This window comes from Muscardinus avellanarius (assembly GCF_963383645.1).
Source record: "Muscardinus avellanarius genome assembly, chromosome: 2".
Taxonomy (NCBI): Eukaryota; Metazoa; Chordata; class Mammalia; order Rodentia; family Gliridae; genus Muscardinus; species Muscardinus avellanarius.
This window is the reverse complement of record NC_137787.1, coordinates 11831621-11848912: the sequence shown is the minus strand read 5'-3', so window position 1 is coordinate 11848912 and position 17292 is coordinate 11831621. Positions and strand designations below refer to the sequence as shown.

The 17292-nt window shown below is 36.1% G+C and overlaps 1 protein-coding gene across 6 annotated transcripts in view; it reads left to right on the top strand.

Moving 5' to 3' along the window:
• The window catches only part of AGFG1 (ArfGAP with FG repeats 1), a gene marked incomplete at both ends in the record, with an annotated part of 66024 nt that extends 59244 nt beyond the window's left edge, over positions 1–6780 (top strand). For 3 of the 6 annotated variants that reach the window (XM_080689140.1, XM_080689138.1, XM_080689136.1), the window contains 3 exons: positions 4346–4504; positions 5478–5569; positions 6721–6780. In XM_080689140.1, coding sequence (XP_080545266.1) covers positions 4346–4504; positions 5478–5569; positions 6721–6780 — 311 coding nt within the window. Of the gene's footprint in view, positions 1–2406; positions 2455–4345; positions 4505–5477; positions 5570–6720 lie in introns of all 6 variants that reach the window. The other 3 variants (XM_080689137.1, XM_080689135.1, XM_080689139.1) reach the window with 2 other exon arrangements.
• Positions 6781–17292: the final 10512 nt, after the last annotated feature.

Here is a 17292-nt window from a genome sequence, read left to right as displayed (position 1 = left end):
ACAACACAAATGAACCTTGAAAACCTTATTCTGAGCAAAACAATTAGTTAAAAAAACTTATGTATTTATGGTTCTATTTGTGTAAAATGCCCAAAATAGGCAAATATATAGAGGTAGAAAAATAGATTAATTAATGGTTTCTGAGGGTTTAGTCTGGTGGTGGCGGGACAATATGGGGAATAACAGCTTATGGATATGGAATTTCTTTTAGAGAAGATAAAAATCATATAAAATTTGATTATGGTATTGGTTGTACAATATTATGAGTATATTTAAAGACATTGAATTCTATACTTTCAGTGGACAAATTGTATATTAAAAACATTGAATTCTATACTTTCAGTGGACAGATTATATGGCACATAAATTATATATCAAAATGCTGTTAGATTCCAGAGAAAACTTGTAGCAGTTTGGGAATCCAGAGATTTAAGGCAGTGACATGTAGTTTCTTTGGAGTTGAGTGTTGGATAACAATCACTGTTGACTGAGATATTGTTAGCAATGTTACATGGGAAAGGATTCTATACCTAAATACACATGAGAAATGCGAAGATACACACATATCATATGATAGCCAGTATTGTTAATGCAGTGTTTCTCAAACCCTTCAGAATGCTAAGGAGAAAAATCTAACTTGTCCAAACTTGTTTATCACAGAATGCTTCTTGTTTAACCTTTTGTTGAATTCATAGCACAGTATGAAAAATGTCTTTTTAAATTTAGCAAGAAAAGCTTGGTGTAGTGGTGCATGCTTGTGATCCCAATACTTGGGAGCCTGAGACAGGAAGATCACGGCTTCAAAGCCAGCATTAGCAATGTAGCAAGGCACAGAAACCTAGTGAGACCCTGTTTCCAAATAAATAAAATCAAGCCGGGGTATGGCTTGGACGTAGAATGCCTCTAGGTTCAGCCCTCAGTACATACATACATACATACATAAATAAATAAACAAACAAACAAACAAACAAACCAAAAAAAATTGGCCAGATATGGTGGTACACACTTGTAATCCCAGCATTTGGGAGGTTGAGACAACAGGCTCACGGTTTGTGGCCAGCTTCAGCTACTTAGGGAGGCCCTTGGCAACTCAGTGAGACCGTGTTTCAAAATAAAGAATAAAAAATAGGGCTGGGGGTATAGCTTGGAGGTAGAATGCCTCTGGGTTCCACCCTCATTACCACAAAAAAATTAATTAAAAATAAATAAATAGATAAATTTAGCATGAAAAATACATTTGCTGAATAGACTATACTACACTTCTCCTTCATGGCTCCATCTTATCTTTATAGCAGCTTTGTAAAGTATGTCGATCCTGTTGTCTCCGTCCTTTACCCCTCTCTCCATTTGCACATGGGCCTTGTACCATTGAGCAACGCCATGCAGCTAGAGAATGAATGGCAGGGAACCAAGACTCACACTCTTAAGAAATAGTTCTTCAAATGTATGCCATCCTAAAATCTATTCTAATTTGAAAGGCATAAAGCCGGACATGATGGCACACGCTTGTAATCCCAGTATTTGGGAGGCTGAGACAGGAGGATCGTGCAGGTTGGAAGCCAGCCTCAGCTACTTAGGCTTTCAGCAACTTAGTGAGACTCTGTTTCCAAATAAAATATAAAGTAGTAGATAGTAATGTAGCTTGGAGATACATTCTGGGTTCTATTCCCAGAATGAATGAATGAATGTATGAATGAATGAGTGAATGAATGAATGAATGAATGAATGAATGAATGAATGAATAGGCAGCCATAGAAATATACTTTGGAAACAATTCTTCTCCAGATTGTTAAGATAAACCAAAAACAAAGTTTTTATATTTGACAAAACATGGTTTATGTAAATTAATATATGTAGCCTTTCTGTCCTCAAACATATCAGGTAAGATCTGCACAAAATATATTTTTCTTTCCTCTAACCTTTAAGCCATTATATTTTAACCTGAAAACGCACTTCTCCCATTTTTAATGAATTGTGTTTAATAATTTTCTCCTCATGGTACTTGGTTCACATGAGTTATCTGTATATGTCTAGTTAAGACATGGGTTTTAGACACTCTACAGCATTGGGTATCACTCCTGATGCCCACAAGCCCTATTTTATAGAGTTGTGTCTTCATGTGGGGGGAAAAATGGTGGTGCTTATTTTAAAAATGGATTTCATCACTGTTTTCATTGGGTATTCTAAACTCTTTGTTTCAAATGGTATAATTATTAATGTGTCATGAATATAGTTGAAAGTAAAAGGCTTATTTTGTGAATGTGTTTTTATTATATATTATTGTGCTGCCCATTTGGCAATAGTATGTTGTAATTTTAGAACTCTTTAGTGAGGCAGATTTACTTCTGTCGTAACCATGGTTATCCGTACCTAATTGACATTGGTCTCTCTGTGGCTTTCCATAAGGCCTTTCTGGAGCAATGCATTCTCAAGTGTTCCCTCACGCTCACTTTGGTAGGTGGCCACAACTAACACCTAGATTTGTGTGGCAATTTGTCTACCTGCTTGTGGAAGCTTCTGCTAGTGTTCTGGATCCTTGCATGTGGAATTAAGTTTTTTCCATGTTTTAAAATGGAGTGGGCATGGATGTGTGGCATCGAGATTTTGTTCCATTTAAAGTTACATGAATATCTTATGTAGTGATTTATGTTTTAATGCTGAAAAGTATTATTGCTTACCTCCATGGTCACAGTAGAATGTTAGTGGGTTTTTGATTTTTTTTAAGTTTAAATCCATAGTACTTTCAGTGATACCTTTTTATAGCAAACCATTTTACCACATTATTCCATGGAGTTTGGTTTTGCTTAACTTTATCCAAGCTTTGCTTTTTAGTGCTTTCTTAGTGATTTGTCGAGTTACGTCAATGCATTATTGTCTGTTACGAAACCTTCCTGTTTCCCTTGCAGTGTGCTTATTATCCTTTCACTTGCTTCCCATGGCCTGTCTTTTCTTTATATCAGTAATGAAATAATTTTTAAAAGTTTGATAGTATAATTAGATTCATTGATCGAAATTGCATTGTGGCCGGGGGTGGTGGCACATGCAGTGCCTGGGAGAGGAGACAGGAGGATCTTGAGTTAGGGCCAGCCTCGCTACTTAGTGAGGCCCTGTTTCAAAGTAAAGAATAAAAAATAGGGCTGGGGATGTAGCTTGGAGGTAGACTGTCCCTGGGTTCAACAACAACAACAAAAACAAATTGCATTGTTTCAAACATAAGGACCAAGATAATTAATTTGGACAATAACTTACTTTTCAGTTTTTAAAAAGTAGAAACATTAGTATTTTATGGAACATTTAGTGTTTCTGTGCCTTAACTAGATGATAAATTTGGTAATTTTTTAAGGTAAAGAAACTCAGTTATGATTTTTTGGATAGCAGCTTCCTAGTGATATTTTACTATATAATTAATTACTAGTAGTCTGTGTTTAAGGCAACATGTCCCTTTCTAGAACATATAGTTGAAAGGTGTTTTTAAATATTTGCTAACAATAAGTAACATACTTTTCTGCTATATGTGTTTCTAAATGGTTGATAAATGGAAGAATGATAGCACATATGTAGCAGTAATTCACACACAGGTCCTTTCATCATACATGTGCTTTGTCCACCCACACGTCATAGCAGCAGGGCGTGGAGGCAGAGGAGTGCCACCTTAGCGGTCATGACATCTTTTGTCTTGTAAAAAATGCCAATTCCACTTCTCTTCCACTTGTTTCTGCAGTTTGCACTAATCTCTGTGGCTTGTCAATCCCTTCTTCAACCCTCTTCCAAAGCATTTTTTCCTTCAAGAAAAAGTGGGAGCCCCATATATTTTATTTGGAATTGATTTAACAGGAATTTAACATGTCCTTTTAATTGTGTTTGCTTTTAATAGAGTATTTTTTTGGCTCTGGTTACAAAACTGCCTAGTCTTCCTCTGATCCTCTTTGTCCTATAAGTTCTGTTATTTTTAGTAAACTTTTTTGAGGGGAGAACACATAGCAGATAGTTTAATAATAGAATTAAAATTTTGATTGTTATTTTATAGACTTAAAAACCAAAATGTATACTAGTATATGTGTGAGTTCCATTATCATGGGCTTTAACTTAATTACTTTGAGAATTTGGGGCATTTCAAGTGACACCTTTAATAATTTTGATCTGGTCATCGGGTTTCAGGAGAACAACATTTTCTCAGTTACGCTAAACTGATAGTGCTAACCATGATTATTTAACTTGATTGGAATTTCATATGCCTCTAATGTATATCTTCATGTTTCTCGAGGTGAGTGAAGTACATTTGCAATGTTGAGTAAAAGAAACAAACTCTACCTTTTGTGTGTCACTGACCCCTCTCCTCTGTCAGCCGCCACCTTTGGCACTGCGTCCATGAGCATGCCTGCGGGGTTCGGCACGCCCGCTCCCTACAGTCTTCCCACCAGCTTCAGTGGCAGTTTCCAGCAGCCTGCCTTCCCGGCCCAAGCAGCTTTCCCTCAGCAGCCAGCCTTTTCCCAACAGCCTAATGGTAAGATTCAGCAGCTCTGTCGTGTGTGTGTGTGTGTGTGTGTGTGTGTGTTAGACAGACAGACAAGACACTGGGGATTGAACCCAGAGACATTCTACCTCTGAGCTAAATTCCAGCCCTGTGTTATTTATTTTGAAATGGAGCCTTGCTAAGTTGCAGAGGGCCTTGGTAAGTTAGTGAGTCTGGCCTTGAACCTGTGGTCCTCCTGTCTCAGCCTCCTAAGTACTAAAGCTCACTTTAGTTATTCTTTACGTATCATGTTAAGTATGTTTTGTATAATTAGATTACAGACTAAGGAGAAATCAGTGACTATTAAAAGAGCATTTCTTCCTTATTAGAACCAGCAGTGTAGTTTTCTCATTAATTCACCTTTAGAGTGTTTTTTCATTACAAAAATATTGCCTATGTGCTTATTTGAATAAGAGTGTGTGTGTCTGTGTGTATATGGTCTAAAGCAGACTAGATAGCTATACTGTAGTTGGGGTTTGTTTTTAGAAGAGGCAAGATGATTCACCTAACCTTATCTATGATTTGCAAAAGTTTGAAATCTATAGATTTGAATATTATTCTTTAACTACATTTAGTTTTTTTAAGTCAGTGATAAGATATAAATTTGGAAATACGATCTGTGAAAGAGCCATAAATGATATGTCTTAAAATACTCTTTTATACAATTGTATAGTTTATACAGCCCCTCCCAAATAATCAGTTAATTAAATTATTTGAATGTCCTTGACTTAGGTAACTGGAACAGGTTAGAATTAACTATTTCTGAAAAGCTATGCAAAAAACTTTGAAAGACATGTCATAGGAAATTTTGTGTTATCTGAAAGAACATGAGATTTAATTGAACTTTGATTTTTTTTTAATTTGGTGCTCTGATAAGTTTCTTTGAAACTTAATGTGAGATTTTATTAGCATCAGATTGTCTGTTGAAGTTATGGATTATAATTGATGATTCTGTTTTAACAAGGTGCAGGTTTTGCAGCATTTGGACAAACAAAGCCAGTGGTGACCCCTTTTGGTCAAGTTGCAGCTGCTGGAGTGTCTAGTAATCCTTTCATGGTACGTAAAATTCAATTGTAAGTACTTTCTAGGTTGTTGTAGCTTATTTTCAAATTGGGAAAGATAGGATGTGGATATTTCTACATGCTGTTTGATGTTCTGATATGAGAAGATAACACAAATTGAGACGAAGCCAATTATGCATGATCCTTATTTGAACTTCAAAAATAAAAGAATTAATTGCAAATCAAAGCATTAACAGTAAGTAAAAGATTTAAGGAGTCTTAGGAGTCAGATTTTTGTTTGAATAACTCATTTGTGTGTGTGTGTGTGTGTGTGTGTGTGTGTGTGTGTGTGTGTGTGTGTTACTGAATAAGGAACCAAGGGGCACTCTACCTGTGGGCTACACCCCCAGTCCTATTTTTTATTTTAAAACAGGATATCACTGAGTTGCAAAGGGCCTCACTAAGTAGCTGAGGCTCTCTGTGAACTGCGATCCTTCTGTCTCATCCTCCCAAATGGCTGGGATTACAAGTGTGCGTCAACACACCCAGCCTCTAGTCCATCTTTTAAGAAGCCATGCTAAAAATGGTGGCGTACCTGTGATCCCCACTTGGGAGTCTGAGGCAGGAGGATCAAAGGTTCAAGGCCAGTCTCAGCAACTTAGCAGGACTCTATTTCAAAATAAAAAATAAAATAGGGATGAGAGTTTAACTTAGGTGGAATGCCCCTGGGTTTAATCTCAAGTACCATAAAAAAGACCAAGTCCCTTCTTAAATTCAGGTACAAGAATTATATAAATAATGGCTATAAAAGAACAGTCCCAGACACATGCTGCCGGTAAGCATGATAAATGAATATTGTTGCCAATAATAAAATAATTATTTCTTTTGTGTGTGTGCGGTACTTCGGATGGAACCCAGGGGCATTCTACCTCTGAGCTACACCCCCAGCCCTATTTTTTAGTCTTTTTATTTTTGAAACAGGGTCTCACTGAGTTGCGAACGGCCTCACTAAGTACCTGAGGCTGTCCGCAAACTGCAATCCTCTGGTCTCAGCCTCCTGAATGCTGGGATTACACGTGTGAGCCACCATGCCCGGCCAATAAAATAATTCTTAATAAAGTTGAAATAAGATTATCAGCAATTTAATTTTCTCACAGTTTGCACTCAGACGTCTTTTATTTGACTGTTGTGTTTTGTCTCCTTTAGACTGGGGCACCTGCAGGACAGTTCCCAACGGGAAGCTCATCAACCAATCCTTTCTTATAGCCTTATATAGACATTTCCTGGACGGACTTGTACGTGGTCACATTACATCTCTCCGCCTCTTGCACTGTTGTCTTGTTTCACTGATCTTAGCTTTAAACACAAGAGAAGTCTTTAAAAAGCCTGCATTGTGTATTAAACACCAGGTAATATGTGCAAAACAGAGGGCTCCAGTAACAACTTTTAACCTGAGTATTGGCAGAAAAAGGTAGCGGTATCATGTATATGAAAAATTGGCTAATATTAAGTTATTGCAGATACCACATTCATTATGCTGCAGTACTGTACATATTTTTCTTAGAAAGTAGCTATTTGTGCATATCAGTATTTGTAACTTTAACACATTGTTATGTGAGAAATGTTACTGGGGAAATAGATCAGCCACTTTTAAGGTGCTGTCATATATCTTGGAATGAACGGCCTAAAATCATTTTAACCATTGCTACTAGAAAGTTACAAAGTCAAAATTGGAAGGTTTTATTCGTTCTTGAATTTTTCCTTTCTAAAGAGCTCTTCTATTTATACATGCCTAAATTCTTTAAAAATGTAGAGGGATACCTGTCTGCATAATAAAGCTGATCATGTTTTGCTACAGTTTGCAGGTGAAAAATAAATATTAGAAAATATGCTATTGTATTTGTGTTCTTGCTGCAATGCCTTTACCAAAGTGGCCTTAAATAGGAGTAGTGAATTGAGAACATCTCGAATCTTAAAGACTTCTAGTGACTAACTTTTTATAAAAAGGCCATGTAGAAAATTTAACTATAGGACTGCTGTGTTCAGGAATATGTCGGTGGTAAAGCATTTAAATGTAGCTTGTCAGATTACCCATAACATTTCTGATTTCTTTGCAACTTCCTACTTCTGTGAGATTTGTATATATGAAGAATTTGCATGTATGTGTTATTTGCAAATTTTTTAAAGATCTTGAATTCTCAGACTTGTAAAAGGCCTATTTTAACTATTGATTTTTTAATTTTAATTATTTTTGAATGTATTAGAAGCAGACATGCATTAACTGTGACATGATGCACCTCAGTTGTTTTCTTTTTGTTTTTTTTTTTCTTTTTCCTGGACAAACTGATATTATAATGTAGGACATTTGAGAGGAGAGGCTGGAGCCTATGTTATTCACCATTATGGAATACTTTGTTTAAAAAGGCAATGATACTAAGTTATATATTTTTGTTAATATTCACATGCACTTGCTTAAATATTTATATATAGTAAGGCCTCATTCATCCAGAGATAATTTGGCAATCTCATCAAAATGGAACACAGCTAAAAAAAACTTGGAATAGTTTATTTTTAATGTCTCTGAGCAACCCATGTAAGTCATAAAGCCCATGTGCTAGAGCTCATGCATTTGTTTTATGTGATATTTTAATGATTTTGATTACTTGATTTTCTAGCCCATAGCATATTATTAGTCAGAAGTGACAACTTGAAAGGAGGAGACTGGAAAGACTGAGCAGCACCCACAGCCAAGACCGTTTAGGTACAGGGACAGCCAGCCCAGCCTGGGAAGCCACTGTATTACACCATCTTCTGATAATTGCCTGCTATTGTAACTCTGTGTCATCAAGAAAAGGTGAAATTGCATACACAGATATGTAATACATGTATGAGAATTTTTATCTGAAGATGATTAAAAATTTTTTAAAAAGCTTTGGTATTAAAAGGTGAACGTCAGTTTCCTCAAATATTCATGTTGAATGCCTTTTGCATTGATGACTACATGAGTTGTTATCATAATGTTTTAAAATCTCAATAGTGTTTTGGACTTGTTAAAATATTGCTGTCCAGTGAACATCTAGCTGAAAGTATGGTCTGTTTGAACCGTTTTAATAAGCAGGATGACTGGAAAATCTCTTCCCCTTTTCTGAGCAATACATCTCTTAGAATTAAATGATTCCTGCACGGGTCCAGATGTGTGTTGATATAATCTTGAAAGGTTTCTACATTTGGGGGGACTCCCTCAGCCTGTGTTTCATGTAGGAAAAACCTAAGAAATGTTTTTAAGTTTCTGTTTTAGATTGTATCAGGTTCAAATAAGTTCAAATGTACTATAGAATTGTAGGCCATTATCCTACGAGCCATTTCCTTCTAAGAAGTAAATTAAAGTTTTTATCAAAATAATTTGGAAGACTGCTTTTGGGGAGAGGGGATCTAGAAATTTGTAACTAAATGGGGAGTTCTTATTGTCTTGACCTTAAAGTGTGCTTAAAATCAAGATGTTTGGGGTGAGAAGGGATTCAGCTTTAAAATGGATTTTCTCGTGTTCTTTACTGCTTATTGTTTAAAAAAAACCAACTTCTACTTCTGCATTCAGATTTGTTTCTTATTTATAGAAACTATCAGAATTCCATTGGGTAGTAAGAACCCTTCAAAGTGACAGAGATGAAGACCTTCAAATATTTTGGCTCAGTGGTTGAGTCAGATTTTTCCCGTTCTGTCTTTGTTCAGGAAAAGAAATGTGGCATTTTTTTGTGAGGAGGGTGACAAAAGCTTTGTTGGTATAAAGACATTTTTTTTAAAAATAGAGAATGTTTTATTTTTATTTTTTGTGAAAATAAGGGCTTGGTTTTCACTTTCTTCCTTAAAGTAATTCCTTGTGTAACTCAGTCTTTACCTGTGAGGTATACCTGCTTCCAGTACACATCCTCCTGGAAACAGAGCCCGTGAGTTGGCAAAGGGAGGTAGGAAACCGGCTGCCGCTTTACCACTGGATCAACAGTTCTGAGCCCTTTGGTCCAAGGACATAACTCCTCAAAACTGTTAAAGATGTGCAAAGAGGTTTTGTTTATAAAACTTGTATCTTTTAGAATTTAGGGCATTAAAATCAATACTGAGATATTTCTGAAGCATGCTTACCCATTTAATTATAACCGTAATACTCTACTTGTTAATAGAAAACATTTTTTTTTGCTGGAGAAATAACTCCTAAAAATCAAAACTATGAAAAGCAGGAGTGTTCTTTTAGGTTTTGCCTAAAATTCTGGGCAAGACCATTTTAATGTCTAGCTTAATACAAGCTGATTCTCATATTGCTTTTGCATTTTGATTTTTTTTTTTTTATAACCACACAGCCAAAGACACTGGAAAACTGCAATGTGCATTTGTGGAATCAAGAGTGTGAAAAAGGAAAATAACACCTGTTATTATGAAAATAGCTTGTCTTCACACAGCTCTTCCAACCACACAGAACCACTGCATTTAAGTTTGTATGCTTCTAGAAGAATATTTACTTGTGGAGTAAACATGCTACTATCTTACTATGTTTTTTGGGTTTTTTTTTTTTTTTTTTTTTTTTTTTTTTTTGGTGGTACTGGGGTTCCTGGAAACCCTTCTACTTCTGGGCTACACTCCCAGAGCTATTTTATACTTATTATTTGGAAACAGGGTCTCAAAAGCCAGCGTGTCTGGCTTCGAACCCACGCGAGCATCCTGTCTTTGCCTCCTAAACACGGGGATTACAAGCGCGCGCCATCACACCCGCCTTATCTTCCTATGTTTCTAATGTTCGCTAGGGTCAACAAATTCCAGTTAGAATTGCAAACTTCCTAACATTGTTTATTTTCAAGTAATAATAGTGGAATTGTGGGCTGTGCTTTATTACACTCATCAGTTGCTTGCTAAATGCTTTTATTATCTCACATATTCCTTTATGGATCCACAGGGCATAATAAAGTTACTTGTTCTTAGGAGCAAATATTTTATTGTCTCATTAAAATGTTGTCACATTAATGAAAGGAGATTCTTTTTTACCCTTTTGAGATGTCAAGAAAACTACTTTCTGTATCATATACATAAAAAATAATTAACTTGAGTTTCTCATAATTTGATGGAATCAGTACTGCTTAGTTTCTAGTTCTATTCAAACTGTAGAGTAGGGTCAATAGTGGAGTGTGTTTTAAACTGAAGACACATCTGCAGTATCATAATGACTAAGAATTCCACCTTTACACATGCTGTTTGCCATTAGTTCTCAAATTTGCTTTTTAAAAGATGTTAAAATTTTATTATATTTGCTGATTGTATTGATTTTATCCAAGTTTTTCTTTGTATATTTTAAAGCAATGTCATTAACAAACCTTTTCATGTGGTTCTATTTGAACAAATGGATATATAGCCATGGTATATTAATCCAGTGTTGTGCTGGTAAATATTTAACTGTCTTCTGTGAATGAAAAAGGCCGTTTTGTAGTATTTACAGATACTTAGGATACAAATACCCTCTCTGTGGCCCAGTTGACCTGCCAGTCTGATTCATAAAATGCAGTTTGAAAGAGAAGTACACCCATGGATCTCCCAAGCCTTTGCAAGCCAACTCCAGCACAGCAGTGACGTGTGATTCCACAGCTTGTTCATTATAACTTATTTCTATTTTGATTATTGTATCTAGTAGTTGAAGAGCCTTATGTTTTATATTAATCCATTCAGCAAACATTTGGACACTAGTTTATTTCTAGAAGTATACCAGACCTTGAGGTATTTAATTTGGAAAGACCCAAGTATTTTGAACCCTAATTTCAAAAAGCCCAATAATTTCACAGTTGCAGGGGTTGTACATTAATGGCCTATACTTTGAATTCTGTCTGCTGTTTTGTTTGTCCAGCACAATGTTTTAAAAAGTTGGCTTTTGACTCCAGCAAGCAGTGTGTCTACTCTTGAAGTAGCCACTATCCTATCACTCCCACTTTGTTTAGCCTCAAACACTCAGTGCTTTTCAAGGCCTTTGAACTGGCAGATCCTGAGGAGACTACGGCACCTTTTACTGTGATCTTGGACTTAGTCTGTATAGTTTCAGTTTATGATGGTCTTTTCCAGAGACATCTTTGCCAAGAATGTATACCCAGTAACCTCTTTGCATTATTTATTTTATGCCACTAGTTAGAATTCATTGTATATTTAAATATGTTTTTTAAATTTGTCCTTGTCTAACACACAAACAGAACTGTGGGTTCTAATGAAGTTCGGATATTGTGATCCAGGCCATTGTAAAAGAAAAGTCGACCCAGGTAAAATACTTTAATTGCTAATGAAGATGCCCATCAAGTTTTTAGTTATTTATCCAAGTTACAGTCTAAGCAATAAGACTACCATTTGTATTTGAATTTCAAATTGTTTTTCCTTGTTCTTGAATTAAATGACTGAATAAGCAAAACACCAAAGAGCCTTCTAATTCGACTCTATGATTACTAAAGCTGACAGAAGTCTCCATCAGTGTGTCCTAGAATGCTTTGGGTCAACAGGTTTTTTAAAGACTTAAGTTTTTTGTACGTTCTGAGTTAATACATGCTTATAACTTTTTACAAAGTATGCAGTATCACAGGGTATAAAGAAAAAAATTTCCTCTGTGTTTTCATTGTCACCTTCTTGAAGAATATCTCATATAGTCTTTCAGAAATGTCTTTCTCTCTCCCTTGTTACATACAGTTGTAATCGATTCCTTTTGTGTAACTTGGTTGTCTTCCCATAATTACCACATCTGGTTCTAACTCATTGTATGAATGACTTCAGGATTCAATTACAAGGATATCCCTTTGAAAGAATATGCTTATATAGACTTTTTTTTTTTTTACAAAAAAATGTTACAATGAGAATATCTCTATACATATAATGAAGATAACTCTTGATTCTGCTTGCCTGGAAACTTTCCGTAAAGTAGATAACTATTTTGAGGCTCACTAGCTGTACAGTATAATCTTATGCTTCCATTTAAGAAATTCTTCCATAAAAGGAAAAAAATTTTTCTCAAAGTAATTGTCTTCAGATAGATGAAAAACCCTAGCTTTTACATTGTACTATGAAGACATTTAGTCATTAAAAGACTGGATATTCACCTTTATTTATTTTTTTTGCACCTTGATTTTTTTCTTTGCTCCAAAGTTTCTGAATGTGTAAGATTTAGGGTTTTCTTTTACAATTTGTTGGTATAAAGGTTTTTTTTCTTTTTTTTTTTTTTTTTTTTTTTTTTTTTGGTGGTCCTGGAGGTGGAACCCAGAGGATTTCTACCTCCAGGCTATACTCCTAGACCCATTTTATATTTTATTTGGAGACAGGGTCTCACTAAGTTGCTGAAAGCCTCACTAAGTAGCTGAGGCTGGCTTTGAACCTGTGCAATCCTCCTCTCTCAGCCTCCCAAGCGTGGGGATTACAAGCGCGTGCCACCACGCCCGGCTGGGGTTTTTCTTATCTATATTAGCTTAGAACATACCTCCTGTTTAAGAAGAGAAAATACTAACTGTGGCAGAGTGTTTTGGCACAACTATACATTATTTATTCAAAATTTACTTTTGTCTTAGAAGAAATCTGAGTTAACATGAAAATTGTGATTTGGATTTTTCAGGTTATAATTCAGAAAATCCTTATTGTGCATTTATTATTAGGCACAGGACTTGCTTCTTGGAAATGGAAAAGTTTGTTATGAGGAGGACTTGGCGTAAGACCTCATTAGAACATATCTTTGTACTTGAAGACTAGAAATAGGGAGGAATGGATCTTGAAGACCAGTCTTGGTGCTGGAAGTGGTTTAAGATTTGATGAAAACTTATGGACTGATTTCAGTATTCATGTCTAAAATGTTTTAGTATGGTAGATAAATTTGGTAAGTTCTTGTTCATTGTGAAATATTGTTGGAAGTTTTTTAAGAAATAAAGACCTGAATTTGTGTACAACTTGGAATATCCTCTTCCTTTGATTGCCATGTCTGGAGTACTGGAAGAATCTTTTGTAGTTATTCCTATAAAACAGTTCATGTATAACTTCGCATCAGGACTTTTTTTTCTGTTATATGTTAATAGCTACGAGTGCTTTTTGTCGGCTTTTTAAAATTACAAACTGTTTGCATTTTTAAAAAGCAGGAAGTTACTTAAAATATAACCTCCCTCTCCCCCCATGGAATGACAACCTTTCTTGAGATACCAACAGGTGTAGGTGTAGTTTTAAGACAATTGTGATAGGATTTTACCTACCCTGCTCTATCTATAAAAATTTCAGTGGTAAATATTGAATTTCCCATCATTACACCCCTGACCTTATTTCCTTGTAGTAACCACTGTTATTTGTTAATAATCCCAATTACACATTTTTTGTCTTTCAAATTTTCTTATCATCAGAACTCAGGAGAAAATTTAGTTTCCTTGGAAGGAATGCTTGTCTCCACCCACACCCAGCACATCCTTTGTCTCTTATTTGATGTGAAAAGATTGGACTTTTTATTGTTTCTCAGTTTTTTCTTAAATGGTGTGCTAATTATTTTTACTGAAGTCTTTTGATCAAGGCTTTTTTTTTTTAACCCTTCTATCTCTGGGCTACACTCCCAGACCTATTTTATACTTTTTTATTTGGAAATAGGGTCTCTTAAACCAGCACAGCTGGCTTCGAACCTGCGCGATCCTCCTGTCTCTGCCTCTCAAGCGTGGGGATTACAAGCGTGCGCCACCACGCCAGGTTTGATCAAGGCTCTTTTAAAAAAGTACTAGCTTAGAGTAAATTTTCCTGTGTTCAGTCAAAATCTTCCATTAATGGGCATTTGAGAATTTAGATGATTCCAATTCCAACATTAAAATGAGGTCTCTTATAAATGTTAAAAAAGGTTCTCAGCTGGGTGTGGTGGTGCGTGCCTGTAATCCCAGTACATGGGAGGCTGAGACAGGCGGATCACAGGTTCGAAGACAGCCTCAGCAAGTAGAGAGACCCTCACTGACCTAGTAAAACCTCTGTTTAAAAATAAAATATGGCTGGGGATGTAACTCAGAGGTATGCCCCTTGGTTCAAACTCCAGTGCCAAAAAAGAAAACAGAAATTCTCATCAACCATTTGGAATATTTGGTTAATTGGAGAGTAATTAGCATTGGAGATTTAATGTTTCAGAATAATAGCTGTTAGGTTAAACATATGAAACTGACTATTTAAAAAACAGCGAAGTCAGCTGGGCGTGGTGGCTCACGCTTGTATTTGGCGCTCACAGTACTTGGGAGGCTGAGAGAGGAGGATCGCACAGGTTTGAAGCTAGCCTCAGCTATTTAGGCTCTCAGCAACTCAGTGAGACCCTGTTTCAAAATAAATATAAAATAGGTCTGAATGTGTAGCCCAGAGGTAGAAAACCCCTGGGTTCAATCTCCAGTAACAAAACAAAACAAAAAAAACAGCGAAGTTCATCTTGAACCCCATCAAGATGCGCCAGTAAAAAAATAAAAAAAAAACATCGAAAAAAACCAGCAAAGTGATTGATTTTGAACTAATAACATTAACACTTTTTGGTCATCAGCTTGTTCCATGCAACTCATACCTCATATAATTGACCTTTGATGGACACCAAAACCCTGTAAGGCAGTATTTGACACACACACACACACACACACACACACACACACACACACACAACTGACCCTTATTTATTTGCGGTATTGGGGATGGAATTCAGGGACATTCTACCTCTGAGCTACACCTCCAGCCCTATTTTTTATTCTTTATTTTGAAATGGTCTCACTGAGTTGCAAAGGGCTAAAGTAGCTGAGACTGGCTGTGAACCACAATCCTCCTGTCTCAGCCTCCCAAATGCTGGGATTATAAGCGTGGGCTACCAAGCCCAGCTCAAACCTTGAGTCTTCACTTGGCCAAGACTATACAGCTATTTAGTAAGTAACCAAAGTAGAATTCTGATGAAAATTTTTCCTGTTTTTCCTTTGAAGCTCCTGCTTCCAATAATTATAATAAGTATAAATTCAGGAAAACAGCATTTAAAAAAAACTCATTTGTTTAGCAAATATTGAGAGTCAGAAAAACTGCCCTCCTACCCCACAGGATCCATGTTTATTTTTTCTCCTATATGTTCTTGCCCACATAAAATTTTTCCTATGTCATATTAATTTGCGTCTATGTGATACTGGGGATTGGACCCAGGCCCATTCTACTTCTGAGCTACTACACCCAGTTCCATTTTTTTATTTTGAAATAGGGTTTCTCTATAAGTTGCTGAAGATGGTCACAAAGCTGTGCCACCATGCCTGGCCACAATATTAATTTTTAATGTTATATTTTCCTATGTAATAGTTTTCTTCCCAAGGAAATACATTCAATAGTTTTTCTGATTGTGAAAATACATGCTCATGTAAAGAACCTGAACATACTTTCTATAAGATTTTATGGTCCTATACAGAGATAATGTAAGTACTTCTGAATTTTGTTTTATGAGTGAGTAAATTAACAAGCTTGGAGAATGCGATCATATCATGCTCACTATTTTGTAACTTTTATTTACTACTGTAATTACTTGATAGGTATTATGTTTAGTTTATACATTTTTTGGTTTTTTATATTTTATTTATTTCCTGTGTTTTTGTTAACTTATTTTATGCATTGCTATTTTATTGCTTATTAATTGTATTACTATTTTATAACCCTTAGTACATGTCACTACACAGAGTTCTCATAATTCCCCTGATGGATATGGAGGTCCAACTTTTCAATGTTGGAAATTTTACCTGTTAGAAATGGAATTGATGAGTCAACCTTGCACGTGAGGAACTTGGGTACCTTGCAGACGTTTTCTGTGGTGTACATTATGTAGTGTCTGGTCACTTGTCGTTTTTTACTTTAAGTGAGTACCTCCCTGTATATAACTCTTCACTTGGAACTAGGTCAGAGTACATTTTATAAATCACACTGTTGGCTTATCAGTTATCCTCTCAACTAAGTTACTGTTTAAGGGAATTATTTAAGTTTTACAAATACTAAAATGGCCTGCAGGCTGCTATTTCATTCCAACCTCCAGTGTGGGGGAATTCTTTTGAGTGCTGACTCAGGAAAGGAAGTAACACCTCATCTTTCCTTTTGTTACTTACTGCAGAGGTTGATTGATGCCATGGTTACCCAGATAAATTTTCTCATTCATGCATTTCCTTTTTCTTTTTTTTCTTTTGCAGTACTGGGGATGGAACCAAGGTGCATTCTACCTCCAAGCTACACCCCCAGCCCTATTTTTTTTTTCTTTTGAAACAGTGTCTCGCTGGGTTGCAAAGGGCCTCACTAATTGAGGCTGGTAGATGCTAGGATTACATGCTTGCGCCACCACGCCCAGCTCATTCAAGCATTATCTTAAAAGCTAACATTTCAATATTGAGTCGCCCAGATTGTATTTTTAGGAATCTAGATGGGTAGAGTGCGACATGTAAATATAAGTGCAAATAAGGAGCCTCAGGAGAGAAGGCACCTCAGTCCAGCCTCGTGCACACATAGAGGAGTGGTAGGCTGTAGACAAGAGGAGTGTATAGACGCACTATGCCCTATTGATGGCTCAGCTGCTACTTGAAAGTTGCCTCTCCCCACCCTTAGGCCATTTGATTAAAGGAGGTGTGTGTGTGTGTGTGGTATAGGAATAATTTTTGCAAATTTTTCCCTTTTTTCAGATCCCTATAAACATGAACATGGAAAGGGGTATAAGCCAATAGTGATTGTATTTAAAATTCTCTGCAGTGTATATATTCTGTGTAAGGCTTGGAAGAGGGT